The 19,017-nt window shown below is 49.3% G+C and overlaps 1 protein-coding gene across 1 annotated transcript in view; it reads left to right on the top strand.

Moving 5' to 3' along the window:
• LOC137799924 (membrane-associated guanylate kinase, WW and PDZ domain-containing protein 1-like) overlaps nt 1-19,017 on the top strand; it is a 49,433-nt gene that overhangs the window by 15,857 nt on the left and 14,559 nt on the right. Inside the window, exons 7-14 of the mRNA XM_068596810.1 lie at nt 464-502; nt 1,188-1,245; nt 2,616-2,725; nt 3,891-4,013; nt 5,004-5,189; nt 6,655-7,269; nt 11,982-12,016; nt 15,441-15,696. Coding sequence (XP_068452911.1) covers nt 464-502; nt 1,188-1,245; nt 2,616-2,725; nt 3,891-4,013; nt 5,004-5,189; nt 6,655-7,269; nt 11,982-12,016; nt 15,441-15,696 — 1,422 coding nt within the window. The remainder of the gene's footprint in view (nt 1-463; nt 503-1,187; nt 1,246-2,615; nt 2,726-3,890; nt 4,014-5,003; nt 5,190-6,654; nt 7,270-11,981; nt 12,017-15,440; nt 15,697-19,017) is intronic.

Genomic DNA, 19,017 nt, shown 5'->3' on the forward strand with positions numbered 1-19,017 from the left:
TAATGAGTAGTATACATATGGTACACATGGTATTGTTGGTCTTTCACGGCTGTTGTCGTATTAAAAACTTGACCCACATCAAGACGTCTGCTGGATCCTAAACAGCAGTTTGCTGAGCTTCCAGGTCTCAGCTTGTAGAACAGCACCACCTGGTGGTGAAGTTCAGCACCACCTGGTGGTGAAGTTCAGCACCACCTGGTGGTGAAGTTCAGCACCACCTGGTGGTGAAGTTCAGCACCACCTGGTGGTGAAGTTCAGCACCACCTGGTGGTGAATTTCAGCGCTGCTCCGGTGTGTTTCCATGTTGTTTTACATCCTGTTGGTTTACGTTTCTGACACTAAGAGGTTTCTGTTTCTTTTCTCACCTCATCCTCTATCTGCTCTCCTCCTCTCCTCTGCTGTCCATCCCCCTTTTCTATCCTTCATTGTGTTTCCTCTGTTCCATCCTGCTTCCATTCTGGAGAAGAAGGGATTCACACGGAGGAGCTGGAGACGGATCTAGGTGAGATTTGATTTTAAGTCACACAAACACCTTTTGTCTCTGGTTCCATGCGGCCGTCGGGCCGTCGGCCGGTCGCTGATGATTTATTGGGCGACAACTTCACTTCTTCTGCACACTGTCGGAAAAACAGACGTGATGACAATATGTGGTTACATTGTGTGTGTGTGAGTTGTGGTTACATTGTGTGTGTGAGTTGTGGTTACATTGTGTGTGTGAGTTGTGGTGGTAATAATAAAGGCGCTTGTGTGCAGCATCAGTCATGATTCAGGACTGCGTGTCTAGATATTCATAAAACATAAGAGCTACTGGCAGAAACCTCCGGAGGAGCCGACGCTACGTTTACTGACGCAGTAAAACTGAGACGTTTTAAAGGCAGAATTTATTGGAAGGTAGGTTTTCAAAATAAAATAGATATGGTTCAGAAAGGTCTGCAATTATCTTTGCAGTTGTAAAGTTCTTGGCATGTGGTCCTCTGTGGGCTTCGATGGAGACGTAAAGACGCTCCGTGTTCATGAATGAAAAGCTGCACAACACTTTCTTTCTCTTTGGAGCCGCAGCCACAGACGTTAAAGACGTGAAGGGAAGCGAGAGCCGCTCTGAACCTTCTGCACTGCGTTTCATAACTTCAGGAGTCTCAGACCGGCCGAGCTGAAAGCACTGATCTGTTTCAATGTGTGTGTTCCAGAGCTGCCTCCAGGATGGGAGCGGATAGAGGACCCGGTGTACGGGGTGTACTACGTGGAGTAAGTTCACCACCTCGCTCTCACACATTGTCCACATGAGAGACGCTTCAGAGCTTCACTGATGAGCGATTGTCTCCTGTAACCGAGCTCTTTCAGCCGGACCCTCAAACTGACCCTCAAACTGACCCTCAAACTGATCCTCAAACTGATCCTCAAACTGATCCTCAAACTGACCCTCAAACTGATCCTCAAACTGACCCTCAAACTGACCCTCAAACTGATCCTCAAACTGACCCTCAAACTGATCCTCAAACTGACCCTCAAACTGATCCTCAAACTGATCCTCAAACTGACCCTCAAACTGACCCTCAAACTGACCCTCAAACTGATCCTCAAACTGATCCTCAAACTGACCCTCAAACTGATCCTCAAACTGATCCTCAAACTGACCCTCAAACTGACCCTCAAACTGATCCTCAAACTGACCCTCAAACTGATCCTCAAACTGACCCTCAAACTGACCCTCAAACTGATCCTCAAACTGATCCTCAAACTGACCCTCAAACTGATCCTCAAACTGACCCTCAACTGATCCTCAAACTGATCCTCAAACTGATCCTCAAACTGATCCTCAAACTGACCCTCAAACTGATCCTCAAACTGATCCTGAGTGGAAAATGTGGATGTTTTAATTAATAAACACCATTTTGCAAGATTCCAGATGTTTTTACTGTCATAAGCACAATGAAAAGATTATTTTACTCCAAACACAGAATTACAATAAACACAAGGTACAAAATACATATTTAAAAATAAGGCACAAAATATAAAATATAGAACAGTATTACACACAAATATGATAATAGTATCGCTTATTGTATCTTTATACATATATATCTATATCCATTGCAACAACGTTGCTACAACATTGCTACAATATTGCTACAATGTTGTAGCAACGTTGCTACAACGTCCATGTTTGTTCATGACATGAAGTCACAGCAGCCGCTCACAGTTCAGTGTGTGTGTGCGTGTGTGTGTGTGTGTGTGTGTGTGTGTGTGTGTGTGTGTGTGTGTGTTTGTCTAATCAAGACAATTGGACAAAAAAATAAATGTTGGCCTCATTAGTAGTTTTGACGTGTGGATTAAAAACTGGATTATAATCTCTTCAGAGCCGGTGTCAGGAGGTCAAGCAGCTCGTAAAGTTCCCTCTCATACTCTAATATTCTTTAATATTGCTTCAAAAGCATCTGCTTCAAACAAACAGATTCATTCTGCGGGCTCCTCGCCAGAGTACTCCATTTTACAGGACTGCATTTGAACGCACCGTGATAACGTTGTATTTCACTCGGCCGTGTGTCTCTGTAGTTTCTTCCTTCTTGGAGGAGGTGGATTAACTTCCCTCCTCGCCCCTCCCCCCTCTGTTCCAGTCACATCAACAGGAAGACGCAGTACGAGAACCCCGTGGTGGAGGCGCGGCGCCGCAAGGTCCTGGAGCAGCAGCAGCCGCAGCCTCCAGAAGGTGAGCGGTATATTCGAGGTTCGTTTCCTGCCCTGGCACGGCACCATTTCTTTCTTTCTTCATGTCTGTGAGTGTCGTGTCCTTCTAGTCCGTCCAGTGCTCTCCGGGGTTTGGGCCAGACAAGAAAACAAACACAACAACAACAACAGAAAACATAGTTTGGGACCAAATGCAGCGCTGGCCCGAGCCCCGGTGTCGTCTTTTGGTGTTTTTAGGTTTTCATTTGAAAGTCATAAATGCTATATCTCATTCTGTATTTGATCATTTTATCTGCTTGACCATGAAACCGGATAGGGAGAGATTCCTTTGCCGTCAGCCCAGAGGTTTCAAACAGCAGGAGGAAGGATGCATGCTGGGAACTACAAACACAGTTCGTGATTGTAGTTTTTCTGGCTGATTTGGGCCAGTGGCTCACACAGGAGAGGTCTGACCTGCAGACGCTGTGACACGCAGCTCATGAAGGCAACGAGAGGTGTTTTAACCCCTGTGCTCCTCCTCTGAGTCATTACTAATAAATATCAACACACGGGCGAGACGCTCACGCTCTGAGAGGCAGTGCAACTTGCAGCTTGTCGAGGATATCGTGTCCAGAGAAAGGTCCTTAAATCTGTTATGAATGCGTTCTGAACAAACGTCTTGAAAGAGAAGTTTAGTTCTGTTACACACTGATGAAGACTCTGCAGGTGAAGAGGGTCAACACTTGACCTTTCTGCTATAGATCAGTGCATAAATAGACAGAAACACATCACAGAAACTACTCTTATAATGAGTAGTATATGCACGGTACACGAGACAGAAACCCACGACCTCGTCTCTTTAATCATGAAGCACAGGATTTGTTTGTTGTTCTTTCACAGCTGTTGTCGCATTAAAAACATGACAAACGATGTCGGGTGTTTGCCCAGTGTTGAAACCTCTGGGTGGGCGACAACACATGATTTATAATACATCATAGATTGACATCACAACACTCACAGAAGCACCTCCCATCCAACACACAACACGAGGTGAACACGAAGTGTAGACATGAGTCAGATGGCAAGTACGTGTGCTTAAAGCTCCGTGTGTGTGTCCGTGTCGTGTGTTGCGTGTGCATGCGTGTGGCATGTCTATACACTGCTTGTGTTGCACGTGCGTGTGTGTGTGTCGATGACGCCGGCGTGTTCTCGTTGTGTCCTCGCAGAGTGGATCGAGGAGCACTCGTCGGCGGCGACGCCGTTAGCCAACTACGCCCCGAACCACCTGGAGACCTACAGGGACCCCCAGGGGCCGCCGGCGCTGCCGCCCATGCCCACCGGCGCCAAACGTAATGATGTTCAGCGTGTGCAGCGTCACTACGACTTCATTCCTCCATGACTCCCTGCACAGGCTCACAGAGGATGTTTCTGTTGCTTGGGAACAAAACATATCGATGGCCGACGAGCAAAAGCTCCTGAAGAATTCACTGTTCTGAGAAGACAAACATGTTGTTTTCTTCCGCTATTTGTTAAGGATATCCAATATAAAATATTAAAACATTAAAAAATGAAAGTGCAAAGTGCACTATTATTCATTTCATGTTTTTTATTTATTTTATTTTGTATTATTCATTATATCTATATATATATATATATATGTATATATATATATATACATATATATATATATATATACATAGTACTGTATATATTTTTTCTCTTTAATTTTGCAAAGTGCACTTTGAATTATTATATTTATTTTTTATTTTATTTATTTTTGTAATTTGTTTTTCACAAATGCTATTTTTATTGATACCCTAAAGATACAAAGAAGATTAAAAAAATAGATACAAAAATAAAAGCGCAAAGTCCACTATTATATATTGATTTTATTTATTATTTTATTTTGTAATATTGATTATAAATATTTTCAAAAAAATTTGCAAAGTGAAATTTTAATTACTTTTATTTGTATTATTAATTTTTTTTTTTTTTTTAATTTTATTTTGCAAAGTGCACTTTTATTTATTTTATTTCATTTATTTATTTTTGTAATATTTTTTTGGTCAACGATACCCAAAGCATGATAAAAGAAAAAAATCATTTTGCATTTCAAGAGGTTTTGCTCTTTTGGCCATCGATAACTCTTTTGACGTGACGTTTGAGAAAAAGAACTTTAATGTGCGGAAGCAGACAAACGAATACACAACTCACCGTGACGTGTGCGTGTTGTCGGTCCTCGTGCGTGAGAACGCCGCCATGCAACGAAACGTTAGCCGTGAATGTTGAGCGCGGGCTAGGCCGACGGGTGCTAACGCGTGTGCGTTGTCGCCGTGCAGGAGGGAAGCCCTTCTTCACCAGGAACCCGGCGGAGCTGAAAGGCATCTTCATCAACACCAAGCTGAAGAAGAGCCGCCGCGGCTTCGGCTTCACCGTGGTGGGAGGCGACGAGCCCGACGAGTTCCTGCAGATCAAGAGCCTGGTGCTGGACGGGCCGGCGGCCGTGGACGGCAAGATGGAGACAGGTGCGGTACGCGGCCACCGTCCCCAGGGGGCGCTGCTTCATTCATGCTCAGCGCCGAGCAACACGCCCTCATGTGCACTCACACACTTTCACAGCTCCGTCCGTCCCAATTCAGCGAGTACTCGAGGTTTTTTTTGGTTCCTGGTAGAACCTTCTGTAAATGTTCCTCATGGGAAACACTCACAGGGTTCTACTTAAAGTCCAACATGTGGGGTTGTACCTCGAAACCACCTGTGGAAGGTTCTGCCTAGGACCCGGCATGCAAGGTTCAATAAAGAGAACCCTTCTGTTGGTGTATTGGTTCCACCCAGAACCCTCTCTGAAGGTTCTATCCAGACATTGACATCTTCTCAGAGTCAAGAACTCAACCCGGAGGTTCTAACGAAATCACAATTATATTCCATTGGTTTCATCTAGAACCCTTTCAGAGTCTTCTACCTAGAACCATTACAGTCCAAGAGTTTGCCCTTTTATATTCAATTGGCTTCATCTAGAACCCTCTCAGAGACTTCTACCTAGAACCCTTTTATAGTCCATTGGTTTTATCTAGAACCCTCTCAGGGACTTTGATAAGAACCCTTTTATATTCCAAGAGTTTTATCTTGAACCCTTTCAGAGTCTTCTACCGAGAACCGTTTTACATTCCAAGGGTTTTATCTAGAACCCTTTTATCTTCCAAGGGTTTTATCTAGAACCCTTTTATCTTCCATTGGTTTGATCTAGAACCCTCAATGTCTTCTACCTAGAACCCTTTTATATTCCATTGGTTTTATCTAGAACCCTTTTATCTTCCAGGGGTTTTATCTAGAACCCTTTTATATTCCATTGGTTTTATCTAGAACCCTCTCAGGGACTTTGATAAGAACCCTTTTATATTCCATTGGTTTTATCTAGAACCTTCTAAGGGACTTCGATAAGAACCCTTTCATATTCCAAGGGTTTTATCTAGAACCCTCTCAGAGACTTCTACCTAGAACCCTTTTATCTTCCAAGGGTTTTATCTAGACCCCTTAAGGTCTTCTACCTAGAACCCTTTTATATTCCAAGGGTTTTATCTAGAACCCTTTTATCTTCCAAGGGTTTTATCTAGAACCCTTTTATCTTCCAAGGGTTTTATCTAGAACCCTCAAGGTCTTCTACCTAGAACCATTTTATATTCCAAGGGTTTTATCTAGAACCCTTTTATCTTCCAAGGGTTTTATCTAGAACCCTTTTATCTTCCATTGGTTTGATCTAGAACCCTCAAGGTCTTCTACCTAGAACCCTTATCTTCCATTGGTTTTATCGAGAACATTCTCAGGGTCTTTGACGAGAACCCTTTCACGAAGTGGTTCCCAGTAATTTTTTGGATAAGATGGGCTTTTAATCCTCGTGGAGCTCTTTCTTCCAGAAAGGGTTCTTTAGAAAGAGAGCAGGTATTCGTGGGGGCGACCAGCGGTTCCTCTGACCGAGTTCTCTGCTTTCAGGCGACGTGATCGTCAGCGTGAACGACACCATCGTGCTGGGCTACACCCACGCGCAGGTGGTGAAGATCTTCCAGTCCATCCCCATCGGCTCCATGGTGGACCTGGCCCTGTGCCGCGGCTACCCGCTGCCCTTCGACCCCGACGACCCCAACACCAGCCTGGTGACCTCGGTGGCCATCGTGGACAAGGAGCCCATCATCGTGAACGGCCAGGAGGCGTACCACTCGCCCTCCAGCAAGGCAGGGCCCGTCAACGGCCTGCGGGAGCTGCGCTCGCGCAGCCCCTCGGCCGAGGCGGCGTCCAACGGCTCGCACGGCTACTCCAGCAGCGACGTGGTCAACATGGCGTCGTCCATCGCCACGCAGCCGGAGCTCATCACCATCCACATGGAGAAGGGCGACAAGGGGTTCGGCTTCACCATCGCCGACAGCCTGACGGGCGGAGGGCAGCGCGTCAAGCAGATCGTGGACTACCCGCGCTGCCGCGGCCTGAAGGAGGGCGACATCCTGATGGAGGTCAACAAGAGGAACGTGCAGAACATGAGCCACAACCAGGTGGTGGACCTGCTGAGCAAGTGTCCCAGAGGCAGCGAGGTCACCATGCTGGTGCAGAGAGGTACGTCCTGCCGCCGGGCGTCACGGCATCACACACACCAACAACACACCTGTGTGGAAAGGTCAGGACCTGAGGAACCTGGATCCACGCAGGAAGCACTGCAAACCAAAGCGTTGACATATTGAGAAGGTGTTTTAGTCAATAAAACGTGTTGTTGGGTTCAAGAATGGAAAGGTTACTTGTTCTATGGGGAAACATTGTTGGATCTTTGCTGCGGCTTTAAACCTTCAGGAGCTTCTGCTGGTGCTCTACGACCCGGGTGCAGAAACATCCTTCAGGGAAGTTTCTGCCTTCAGAATAGTCCAAAGAAGAAGAAGCTGCGGCCGTTTTGTGACTTTACAGGTAGAAATAGGAGTTCATGAGCACATGGATTGCTTTGTTAGACTCCCACAAGCCTCACGGTTACGTGGATGTGTTTGTTATATCATATATTCTCACAAGGGTCACAGTAATGTAGCACTTTAAATGACGCTCATAAACCTTGTGGCTGCGAAGATAATTAAGTTCAGGTTTTAAAAAAAAGTGACAGAATGAGAAAAGGCAGGAGAGAGAAGAGAAGGAGGAAGAGAGTGGGTGGCGGGTTGAAAATGTTCGGCCTGGATGCGATGAACAGCGAGGACGCTGGGCTGCGTGAGCGTGGCAGCGGGTGAGGGGGCTGCTGGGTAAAGAGCGCGAGGGGGCGTCGCTGTACGCCGCTTCACGCCGCTTCACGCCGCTTCACGCCGCTTCACGCCGCTTCACGCCGCTTCACGCCGCTTCACGCCGCTTCACGCCGCTTCACGCCGCTTCACGCTGCTTTGTTTATTTTCTGCTCCCGATGTGTTTTATTTGGCGGCGGCTCCTGAAACGAGACGAGGAGAGAGAAGAGCTGCGTTCATGATGAGATGTTTCACTGCTTTGGAGAGGAGGAGGAAGAGGAGGAGGAGGAGGAAGAGCAGGAGGAGGAGGGGTCCGATAAGAAGAAGAGCGCAGAGGATGAGGAACACGAGGGTCAGGGTTCATGTTTTGAGGAAAGTGGAGGAGGATTAGAGGAGAGATTTGCTGAACAGCACTGGAAGTTCAGCGAGTACGAGGGGATCGCTTTAGAGGAAGAGGAGGAGGAGGAAGAGGAGGAAGAGGAGGAGGAAAGGACCAAGGTGCACTTCAGACGTCTGCAGACGTGAAGACATCTTCTGTGCGTCACGCCATCCTAACACTCCTTCTGCAGCAGAGGGAGTTGTGTTGCAGAAGTTGCATGATGCAAAGTGATTTGTGACACTCCTGGTACGGCGTTGACTCAACGTGCCCAGAGGATGAACCCCAGCGGCTCGCTGGCGGCTCGCCGCTGCAGCTTCACGCCCAGTTTCCCCTCAACACGCGTGTTGCAGCAGCGAGGACGCGTGTAACGTGTGCGGTGGAAGACAAGGAGAGCTGTGAGGAGGTATGAGTTATGATAATCCATACACGGGGTGTGAGCCACACGGACGACTGTTTCAAGTACAGAAATATCAACGTGAACCAGAGGAGGCGGGGCTCGAACCGCCGACCCTCTGAGTCAAAGACGGGCACACTGACAAGAGCCCAAACCGACGAGAGGTCTGACGTCAGCGCCACAGAGCTGCAGAGGAGACAAGATCTCACATCTGTTCACACGCTGCACCTCCTCCCCGCGCAGGAGGCCGGGCTATGCTCCTCCATCTTGTCTTCCCCGTCGTTGTTGCCATGACAATCGTGCACTGAGCCCCCCCCCCCCTCTCCCCCCCCCGCCCCCCCTCTCCCCCTCCTCCTCCCCCCTCGAGAGACGGCGGAGAGAAAAGAGGAGAGAAAATGAAAAGACGGCTCAGGAAGTGAAGAGCAAAGAAATGTGATCGAGAAGCAGAGTTACAGAGCATCACTGACCCTGTGTGTGTGTGTGTGTGTGTGTGTGTGTGTGTGTGTGTGTGTGTGTCTGTGTGTGTGTGTGTGTGGGCTCCTCAAGGCCACACATTGAAACACACGGCGCTGCAGATTCAGTTTGAAAAGCTTCAAGTGCTGTTTGAGGAGAGAATGACACACACACACACACACACACACACACACACACACTCGTACCCACACACACACACACACTCGTACCCACACACACACTCACTCACACACACACACACACACAGCTCTGCAGGAAGATGACATGTTCCTCCTACATGTCATTGGACTTCATCGCGGCTTTGTGTGTATGTGTGTGTGTGAGTACGAGTGTGTGTGTGTGAGTACGAGTGTGTGTGTGTGTGTGTGTGTGTGTGTGTGTGTGTGTGTGTGTGTGTGTGTGTGTGCTCTCCGCGTCTCAAAGAAAAGCTCAGCCACTTCCTTCTCGAGTCGTTTTCATCAACATTGACTCCTCCGTCGCTCTCAGAGGTTTTTCATTGTCCTGTTCCTTCCCATCATGCAACAGACCGACGCTGCACCTCTCTAGTGAGAGCAGCACCTGCAGCATCCAGGTGTGCAACAACAATCACCATCAATTAAATAATAATAACATCATCACCAGTCATCACCATCGAGTCAAACACTGACGTGTCAGGAAACATTTTCAGTCCATGAGACTGGACCCCATGACACCCTGCTGCATGGTTCTCCCTGATGGACAGAAGAGACGCGAACTGTCAACCTCCTGCACATGTGACCAATAGAAGAGTGTGAGGACCAATGAGATGGCAGAGCGCAGGAGCAGTGTGCGTCTTCAGGTCAGGCTGCTAGCTGTTAGCACAGCGTGCTCGTTCAGTTGGTCGCGTCCTCGCTCGCTTCACGCGTGGCTTCACGCTCGCTCCTGTGTTTTTCTTTCGCTCCGCTCATGAATAAAAAAGCAGCTTTTCCCATCGTACCTGCACGTGCCGACACTACAGACGGCGAGCTCCTGCGCGTCGCGTGAGCAGGAACACGCGACGCGGAGGAGCTAGCTCGTTTAGCGCTCAGCGAGGTTCGGTCCGCTCGCCGCCGCACGGTGGAGCAGAGAGGATGGAGAGCAGATGCTGCAGCCGCCATCTTTATTCTCCTCCAGCCTCCAGGGGCCACGTTGACCATACAGCTGGAGTTAAGTTAAGATAAGTTAAGTCAAGTCAAGTTAAGTTAAGATAAGTTAAGTTAAGATAAGTTAAGTTAAACTGCTCGTTGGTAACTTTGGATTTTCTGGAGGTCGTTTCAGAGCGAACGATGTTCATCGTGTGTGTGTTTCAGGTCAACACTCTTCTCTCCATCACCTCATGTGTGTCCTTCCTGGGTCTCACACACACACACACACACACACACACACACACACACACACACACACATGCAGCCGGGATGTTCCTCTTGCAGTAGCTGGCACTCCATAATCTGAGAGGGATGAATTATGAATCATGTAGCGAGAGAGAGTTTTAACATTTAATGATTTCTCTTCCTCCCGTGCAGCAGCAGCAGCTTAAGATGGTTGCTTGTGCGTGTGTGTGTGTGTGTGTGTGTGTGTGTGTGTGTTCTCGTGGTTCTGAAGGGTTTTCTTTAATAAAGACGTGGCGACCTCGTTCTCTTCGGCCTCGGTGAGGCAGGGCGAGCGGATCAGACCTGTTGGCGTGTGTGTGTGTGTGTGTGTGTGTGTGTGTGTGTGTGTGTGAACACACCTCACCTGTTCGTTAACAAAGCCGACGCAGAACGAGTCGATCTCCTTGGCAACGGCAACTCTTCATCCCGACGCCGTCCGGGAATTCATTTTGTCTATTTTGGTCTCGGCACACTTTGCCGTGGAGTTAGTTAGCAGCTGCACCGGGGAGGGTTTCCTTAGTGTGTGTGTGTGTGTGTGTGTGTGTGTGTGTGTGTGTGTGTGTGTGTGTGTGTGAACAAAGAGGAGAACTCTGTGAGTCCTCTCCTCTGACGGCTGCAAGTATTAATATTTCATCAGCACAAATGAGATTGATGTTTTTGGTGACTCTCTACAGTGTGTTCACTAGTGTTTATACATGAGGGAGGGAGGGAGGGAGGAGGAGGAGGAGGAGGAGGAGGAGGAGGAGGAGGAGGAGGAGGGAGGAAGCAGAGTGAGAGGAGAGCAGCTTCAGTGAGGCAGAAGCTCCAGCTTCCTCCTTTTGATACGACGCTGGCTGCCGGGCTCCTGATTTTGAGCTATAAAAATAAACTGAATTGCTCCTCCTGCTCCTCCTCCTCCTCCTGCTCCTCCTCCTCCTCCTGCTCCTCCTCCTGCTCAGCGGGTAACCGTGGCTCCTCAGCTGATGGAGACAGCTGGTGGGGAGCAGCCTGGAGGCAGCAGCCCTGCAGCTCTGCCCGGCGGTCCGGGGGTTTGATGCCGCAGCACGAGTCCTCCGCCCGCCCGATGCAGAGAGATCAGTCGCTCCGCTGCTGAGCGCCCGGGTGAGAGCGGCACAGGGAGGAGGAGGAGGAGGAGGAGGAGGAGGGAGGAAGAGGAGAGGAGGGAGGAGATCACTTCAGATTAGCGAGCAGCCTAGCGCAGTGTGTTGCTCGTGAGAGGGAGAGCAACAGAGAGGAGGAGGAAGAGGAGGAAGAGGAGAGCTCCGCTCTGCTCCTGCAGCGACTCCATCGCTCCTGCTGGAGGCTTTTGATTTATTTTGATTTATTTTGATTTATTTTGATTTATTTTGATTTATTTTGTTTCATTTTGTTTCATTTCGTTGTTTTGTTTTGAGAGCAGAGCGCTGGAGGAGGAGCAGCGTCATTAATGCTCCCTCTGTCCCTCTGCCGATGTTTTGCAGGAGTGGTGCAAACCAAGAGGAGTCCGAAGCTGGTGGTGAGTACGAGTCCTGTGTGTGTGTGTGTGTGTGTGTGTGTGTGTGTGTGTGTGTGTGTGTGTGTGTGTGTGTGTGTCAGCTCCACTGAGTGTTGAAGGAGCGCTATTTAAAGAACAAAAGAGAGGTTTCAGGTCTCACTCCCGCATCCAGAGATCCCTCCTTTCCTCTTCACTTCTTTCTCTTTCTCTCACTTCTTTCTCCGCGTCTTTTCTTCACCGTCGCGTTCGTTCTCACGCTTTTGTTTTCAAGTCGTCTCTCGACGTCCCGCCACGCGCCGTGCTGCTCACCGCCAGAGAGAGGAGGAGAGAGGATGTAGGGAGGAGAGGGAGGGAGAGGATGTGGGGAGGAGAGGAAGAGAGAGGATGTGGGGAGGAGAGGAAGAGAGAGGATGTAGGGAGGAGAGGAAGAGAGAGAGAAGGGAAGACCGGTGGGGAGATGGTTTGTCCCACAACAGTGAAGACGGAGAGAACGAGGGCGATGACGACATGAGCGAGCCGGAGGCAAAGAGAGGGAGCGAGGGAGGGAGGGAGAGAGAGAGAGAGAGAGAGAGAGAGAGAGAGAGAGAGAGAGAGAGAGAGAGAGAGAGAGAGAGAGGTTGCAACAGATTGCAATGGAGATGGAGGAGGTGCCGGCTCTGTGAGCAGCGTGAGGCTCCCTTCAGGGACGAAGCCGTTATTCAGGAGTTTAAAGAGCAAACGCCTCCTCTCTCTCTCTCTCTCTCTCTCTCTCTCTCTCTCTCTCTCTCTCTCTCTCTTTACGGCTCGTCTCAACCGCCCGAAATAATAAAAATCGATGCGCGCTCAGGAGAAACGCCGGCGCAGCGTTAAATTCCACCTTCACCTGGATTCACCTGGAAGAAAAAGAAAATCGAGATTTAAAAAAATATTCAGGTCACATGTCGCGGGGATTAGAGGAGGGCGGGTCGACAGGAGGAGGGGGGGGGGGCTGTCACTTTGGATTAGCTTAGCATGAAAAAAAGCAACTCCTGCACACCCTTCCTCCTCCTCTTCCTCCTCCTCCTCTCTGGGTTATGTCGGTCAGATGTGGGGCTGCAGGAGGCTCCTGTCAGCTGAGCGCTCTCCCTCTACATGCTGCACTGCATGCTACACGGTCCCCTCTACATGCTGCACGCATGCTACACGGTCCCCTATACATGCTGATTCGTCCCTTCTACATGCAGGAGGCTCCGCCCCCACAGAGCCTCCAAGAGGCTTCGCCCCTTATAGAGCCTCCAGGAGGCTCCGCCCCCCACAGAGCCTCCTGGAGGCTCCGCCCCCCCCACAGAGCCTCCAGGAGGCTCCGCCCCCCACAGAGCCTCCAGGAAGCTCCGCCCCCACAAAGCCTCAAAGAGGCTCCGCCCCCTATAGAGCCTCCAGGAGGCTCCGCCCCCACAGAGCCTCCAGGAGGCTCCGCCCCCCACAGAGCCTCCAGGAAGCTCCGCCCCCACAGAGCTTCAAAGAGGCTCCGCCCCCTATAGAGCCTCCAGGAGGCTCCGCCCCCACAGAGCCTCCAGGAGGCTCCGCCCCCCCATAGAGCCTCCAGGAGGCTCCGCCCTCGCGGAGTCTGAGGTTATTCCTCACAGATCAACAGGTTGTTGGGTCGTCGTCTCGTCCGTCGAGCGTCAGGCTCGTTCTTCACGAAGCCGTGAACGTCTTTTTGTGATGATGCGTCTGCGAGCGATAACGAGGTTATAATATTTATAATATTTATAATATTTATACGTTCTCACAATGCGAGGATGGCGACTCAAATGTGGCGGTGGACCAGCTCCCATTAGTTATGAATGAATGAATAACAACTCATTCATATGCGCATGCTGGCACTCAAACGTTTGGAGGTATATAATGAGTAGTACACACATGTACATATAATGAGTAGTACACACATGTACATATAATGAGTAGTACACACATGTACATATAATGAGTAGTACACACATGTACATATAATGAGTAGTACACACATGTACACATAACGAGTAGTACACACATGTACATATAACGAGTAGTACACACATGTACACATAACGAGTAGTACACACATGTACACATAACGAGTAGTACACACATGTACACATAATGAGTAGTACACACATGTACATATAATGAGTAGTACACACATGTACATATTATGAGTAGTATACACATGGTACACGGTCCATGGAGCAGCAGTGACCCTTTCTTTTCCAGATAAAACAAAGTATATTTGTATGAAGTTCGTTTAAAAGGAGTGAAAACACAGAGTAGATGTGCCCCCCCCCCCCTCCCCCCCCCCCCCCCCCGCCCTCCACCGCGTCCACATTTTTACCCGTTGGCTTTAATGCCACATCCTGACGTGTTTCCTGACCTTGCTGGTGAAGCAGCGCGTCGGCAGCTCGAGACCTTCAGCGTGAACAAAGAGGAAACATCTCCTTCACTGAGGCTCCGCCTCCTCACCTCACTGCCATGGAAACCAAGTCACTCTCTTTGTGCTCATCCACTGTCCTCTCTCTGCTCCATCCTGTCAGTCTTCTGCTTACAGCCGCCTACACCCTCTTACGCCCTTATTCACACCTCCACCCTTATTCACACCTCCACCTTCATTCACACCTCCACCTCCACCCTTATTCACACCTCCACCCTTATTCACACCTACACCTTCATTCACACCTCCACCCTTATTCACACCTCCACCCTTATTCACACCTCCACCCCCATTCACACCTCCACCTACACCCTCATTCACACCTCCACCCTTATTCACACCTCCACCTTCATTCACACCTCCACCCTTATTCACACCTCCACCCTTATTCATACCTACACCTTCATTCACACCTACACCCTCTTACGCCCTTATTCACACCTACACCCTCATTCACACCTCCACCCTCATTCACACCTACACCCACCTACACCCTTATTCACACCTACACCCACCTACACCTACACCCTCATTCACACCTACACCCTCTTACGCCCTCATTCACACCAACACCTTCATTCACACCTCCACCCTCATTCACACCTACACCCTCATTCACACCTACACCCTCATTCACACCTACGCCCTTATTCACACCTCCACCCTCATTCACACCTACACCCACCTACACCCTTATTCACATCTACACCCTCATCCTCACCTACACCCTTATTCACATCTACACCCTCATCCTCACCTACACCCTTATTCACACCTACACCTTTATTTATACCTACACCCTCATTCACACCTACACCTACATTCTCATTCACACCTACACCCTTATTTATACCTACATTCTCACCTACACCTACACCCTCACCATCATCCAGACCTCACACTCAGCCTCTTTCTCCTCCTCCCCCTCCCAGCTTCCCCTCCACCCTCTCCACCCTCTCTCTCCCCCCCCCCCCCCCCCCCCCCCCCTCTCAGCCTCTCACCTGTGGTCTTTCTCCGCAGCACCAGCTGGAGAGGAAGGACAGCCAGAGCAGCTCCCAGCACAGCGTGTGCAGCCACCGCAGCGCGCACACCGACTCCCCCGGCCACCCGCCCTCTGCCATGCCCGGCGAGGCCGTGGCGCCGACCCCCGCCGCGCCCACCCAGCCTCTGCCGGGCCTGCCCCCTCAGGACCCCGCGGACGGCACCCTCACCCTCCAGAAGAAGCCGGACCCCTTCAAGATCTGGGCGCAGTCCCGGAGCATGTACGAGAGCCGACGTGAGTACGAGCACGACGACGACTCGCTTCAGGAAAGATTTGTGAAGGATGTTTGTTTTTTTTTGCTGACTTTAGGAGTTTGTCTGGCAGCAGACATTTAACGGCTCTGATTCAAGAGAAGCGCTGGAATTGAAAAGAAGGCGAGAAATCTCAGGCTTTTCATGTCGTGACTTAAAGGAAGAGAAGATGGATACCTCTCTCATGTTTGCACTTTAATATACAAAAAGCTACAGCTAGCAGCAAGTTTCAGTATTCATTATGTATTTTATTGACTTATTTATTTAACAGGGACAGTGCAGAGCTGCTCAGCTGTACCAAGTTAGCGATGAGCTAATTTACATCTGTAGTCCCTCTGGGCGGGAAAACCGAGAATAATGTGTCGTTTGGGAAAGTTGGTGGAGTAAAAACACGATTACAGGCAGTAGGATGCTGCATGACATGATAACAACAACAACAACAACATTAAGGCAGCACCACAAAAACAAGATGTCACAGCATCAAGACACGGAAGTTAGCTTAGCACAAAGACAGAAAACCTGCTTTTACACTTAACACGTTGCATCATCGTTGTTTTTTGTTGTTTTTAAGAGGGATGTGCAGAATGTTTCTTGCTTGAGGGACGCTGGTTGGAGGGGCGGAGCCAAGCTAGCAGTTTCCTCCTGATTCCAGTCTTTATGCTAAGCTAACCAGCTAGAATTGGCATCGGTCCATGTAAATATCAGCAACAACAAAAATAAGCCAATTTTCCAAAAGGCTGATTTATTCCTCAGAGGCTGCATTGTTCCTGTCTTGGCCGTGTGTAGAACATGTGGTCTTCATGTTCTGGAGGTCAGGAACGGTCCGAGTCCACAGACCTGCTGCGCGGATTTTATTTAAGTCGCTCGACCCGCTTTTCTGTAAAGACATCTCCAACTGTCTTCCTCTGGGAGTCGTGGAGAAGATGCTGAGAGTAAAAGAATCTCAGCTGTGTGTCTGGTCACCGCCGGACACACACTCTGTCTGTGTGCGTTTGTGTCAGTTAAAACCCAGTTTGTGTGTGTGTGTGTGTGTTTGCTTTACTGAGTCACAACCAATCTTTGTGACAAAAGGTGCCTTCGAGAGGAAAGTGTCCTTGAACACACACACACACATACACACACACACACACAAGTGCTCGCTGGTGTGTGTGTGTGTGTGTGTTTGTGTGTGTGTGTGTGTGTGTGTGTGTGTGTGTGTTCTTGCCTTCCTCCTGTCCTCTGTAAAACAAAAGAAACAACGACATGTGTGCACTTTCCTGCACATCGCACATGTCGATGGACGGCGTTTCACCTCGTGAACGGCTCGTCAGCGGCCAAACGGCTCCTCTCACTCCCCGCTTATAGTCACTGGGAAGCCACTGGGAGGCTACTGGGAAGCCACTGGGAGGCTACTGGGAGGCCACTGGGAAGTCACTGGGATCCAAAAGTGGAGCAGCAGAAAGTAGGCAGCCTCTCTGTTAGACTCCTCCATACCATTTGCAGCCGTGGCTCATTCCTGCATTATTCATAGCAGGAACACTGTAAGGGTGTCAAACCACTTATTCTCTCTTCTGCTAGAAGAGCCTGTGAGGAGAAAGGAGGGGGGGAGGAGGTGAGGGGAGGAGGTGAGGGGGTGAGGAGGGGGGGGATCTGACAGAAACAACGGGGTTCCCTCTCCTGTCCTGGCCGGATTACATCTTTTAGACCTCCTGTATTTGATCCTTAAAGGGACAGGAGCTGGGCTTCACTCTGTCAGGTGTTTGGAAGGTTTTGCTGCGTTAGCTTGTCGCACACGTGCGCTCCTCACGCTCCTCTTCCTCCTCTTCCTCCTCACGATCCACATACTCCTCACACTCTTCTTCCTCCTCACGCTCCTCACGCTCCTCTTCTTCCTCACGCTCCTCTTCCTCCTCACGCTCCTCACGCCCCTCTTTTGCTGCGTTAGCTTGTCGCACACGTGCGCTCCTCACGCTCCTCTTCCTCCTCTTCCTCCTCACGATCCACATACTCCTCACGCTCTTCTTCCTCCTCACGCTCCTCACGCTCCTCTTCTTCCTCACGCTCCTCTTCCTCCTCACGCTCCTCACGCCCCTCTTTTGCTGCGTTAGCTTGTCGCACACGTGCGCTCCTCACGCTCCTCTTCCTCCTCTTCCTCCTCACGATCCACATACTCCTCACGCTCTTCTTCCTCCTCACGCTCCTCACGCTCCTCTTCTTCCTCACGCTCCTCTTCCTCCTCACGCCCCTCTTCCTCCTCAGGCTCCTCTTCCTCCTCACGCTCCTCTTGCTCAACAATCATGGCCGCCTGTGGAATCTAGGACTCCCGCTGATTAAATATTAACTGGGCTGCTTTAAGCTGCCGCTGATTGGAGAATCTGTTCGTAACCCCCTGAAGGATCTGCAGCCTTTTTTTATTTTTTATTTTTTTTGGAGTTGGCAAAGGCGGAGGAGGGGAAAACAGGATGAAACGAAAAGAGAAATGACAATGAATGACGAAGAGGCCCCCGGTTCTCTCCGGGTGCTTCTCAAAGTCAGCGATGCATCCGAGGGGACGCCTGTTTTTAACATGGCTTCGTTCTGAATAATGCAGTGCATTTTCATGGAGGAATATTGATTTTGTGATCCTCTGAGCGATAAACATTGATGAAAAAAAAATAAAAATGCAGATCTAATTATTTAATATATAGAAAAATATATAAAACACACTTAATTAAAGAAGAAAAACAAAACAGGTTGGTCTAAATAAACTCTTTAATCACATAATTAGGTATGAAAGGAGTTGAGCTCATCTCTAATGGTGCGTTCACAACAAAAGCGTTGCAAATGTTGCCTCGTTTCCCTGACTTTACTCGCTGGACTTCTTGGGGTTATTTCTCATCTGGCATTTTTCAAAAATTCGCAACGCTTTTGGTGTGAACGCACCATTAGAGAGGAAGAAGAGAATTTTTGCAACGCTTTTTCGCCTCACTCGTGTCTGTGCATTGACTTTTCATGTAACTTACTTGCGCGAATATTTGCCAACTCTGTTGCTGTGAACGCAGCATCAGCCTTCAGACTCCATTGAGGTAAAAACAGACATTTTTTTCTTGCTGACTGGTCGTAAAACTCACAGAAACCAAACATCAGAAGTGTCTTGGTCAGCTCTTTCCAGCGTTCCAGCGATCAACATCTCATGTTCGGTGGGAACAAGCTCTTGCTTCAGAGTGTCAAACAGCCGCCATGCTCTCCTTTAAAAACTTACACAACCCTGCAGGACAGAGTGACTGAAAAAGTGAATGTAGCTTTTGCATTTTTCACTGTCGCATTTGCAAGTTTAACCGCATAG

The sequence above is a fragment of the Clinocottus analis genome, unplaced genomic scaffold, assembly GCF_023055335.1.
Source record: "Clinocottus analis isolate CAN_PGR_092001 unplaced genomic scaffold, fCliAna1.0.p SCAF_4, whole genome shotgun sequence".
NCBI lineage: Eukaryota > Metazoa > Chordata > Actinopteri > Perciformes > Cottidae > Clinocottus > Clinocottus analis.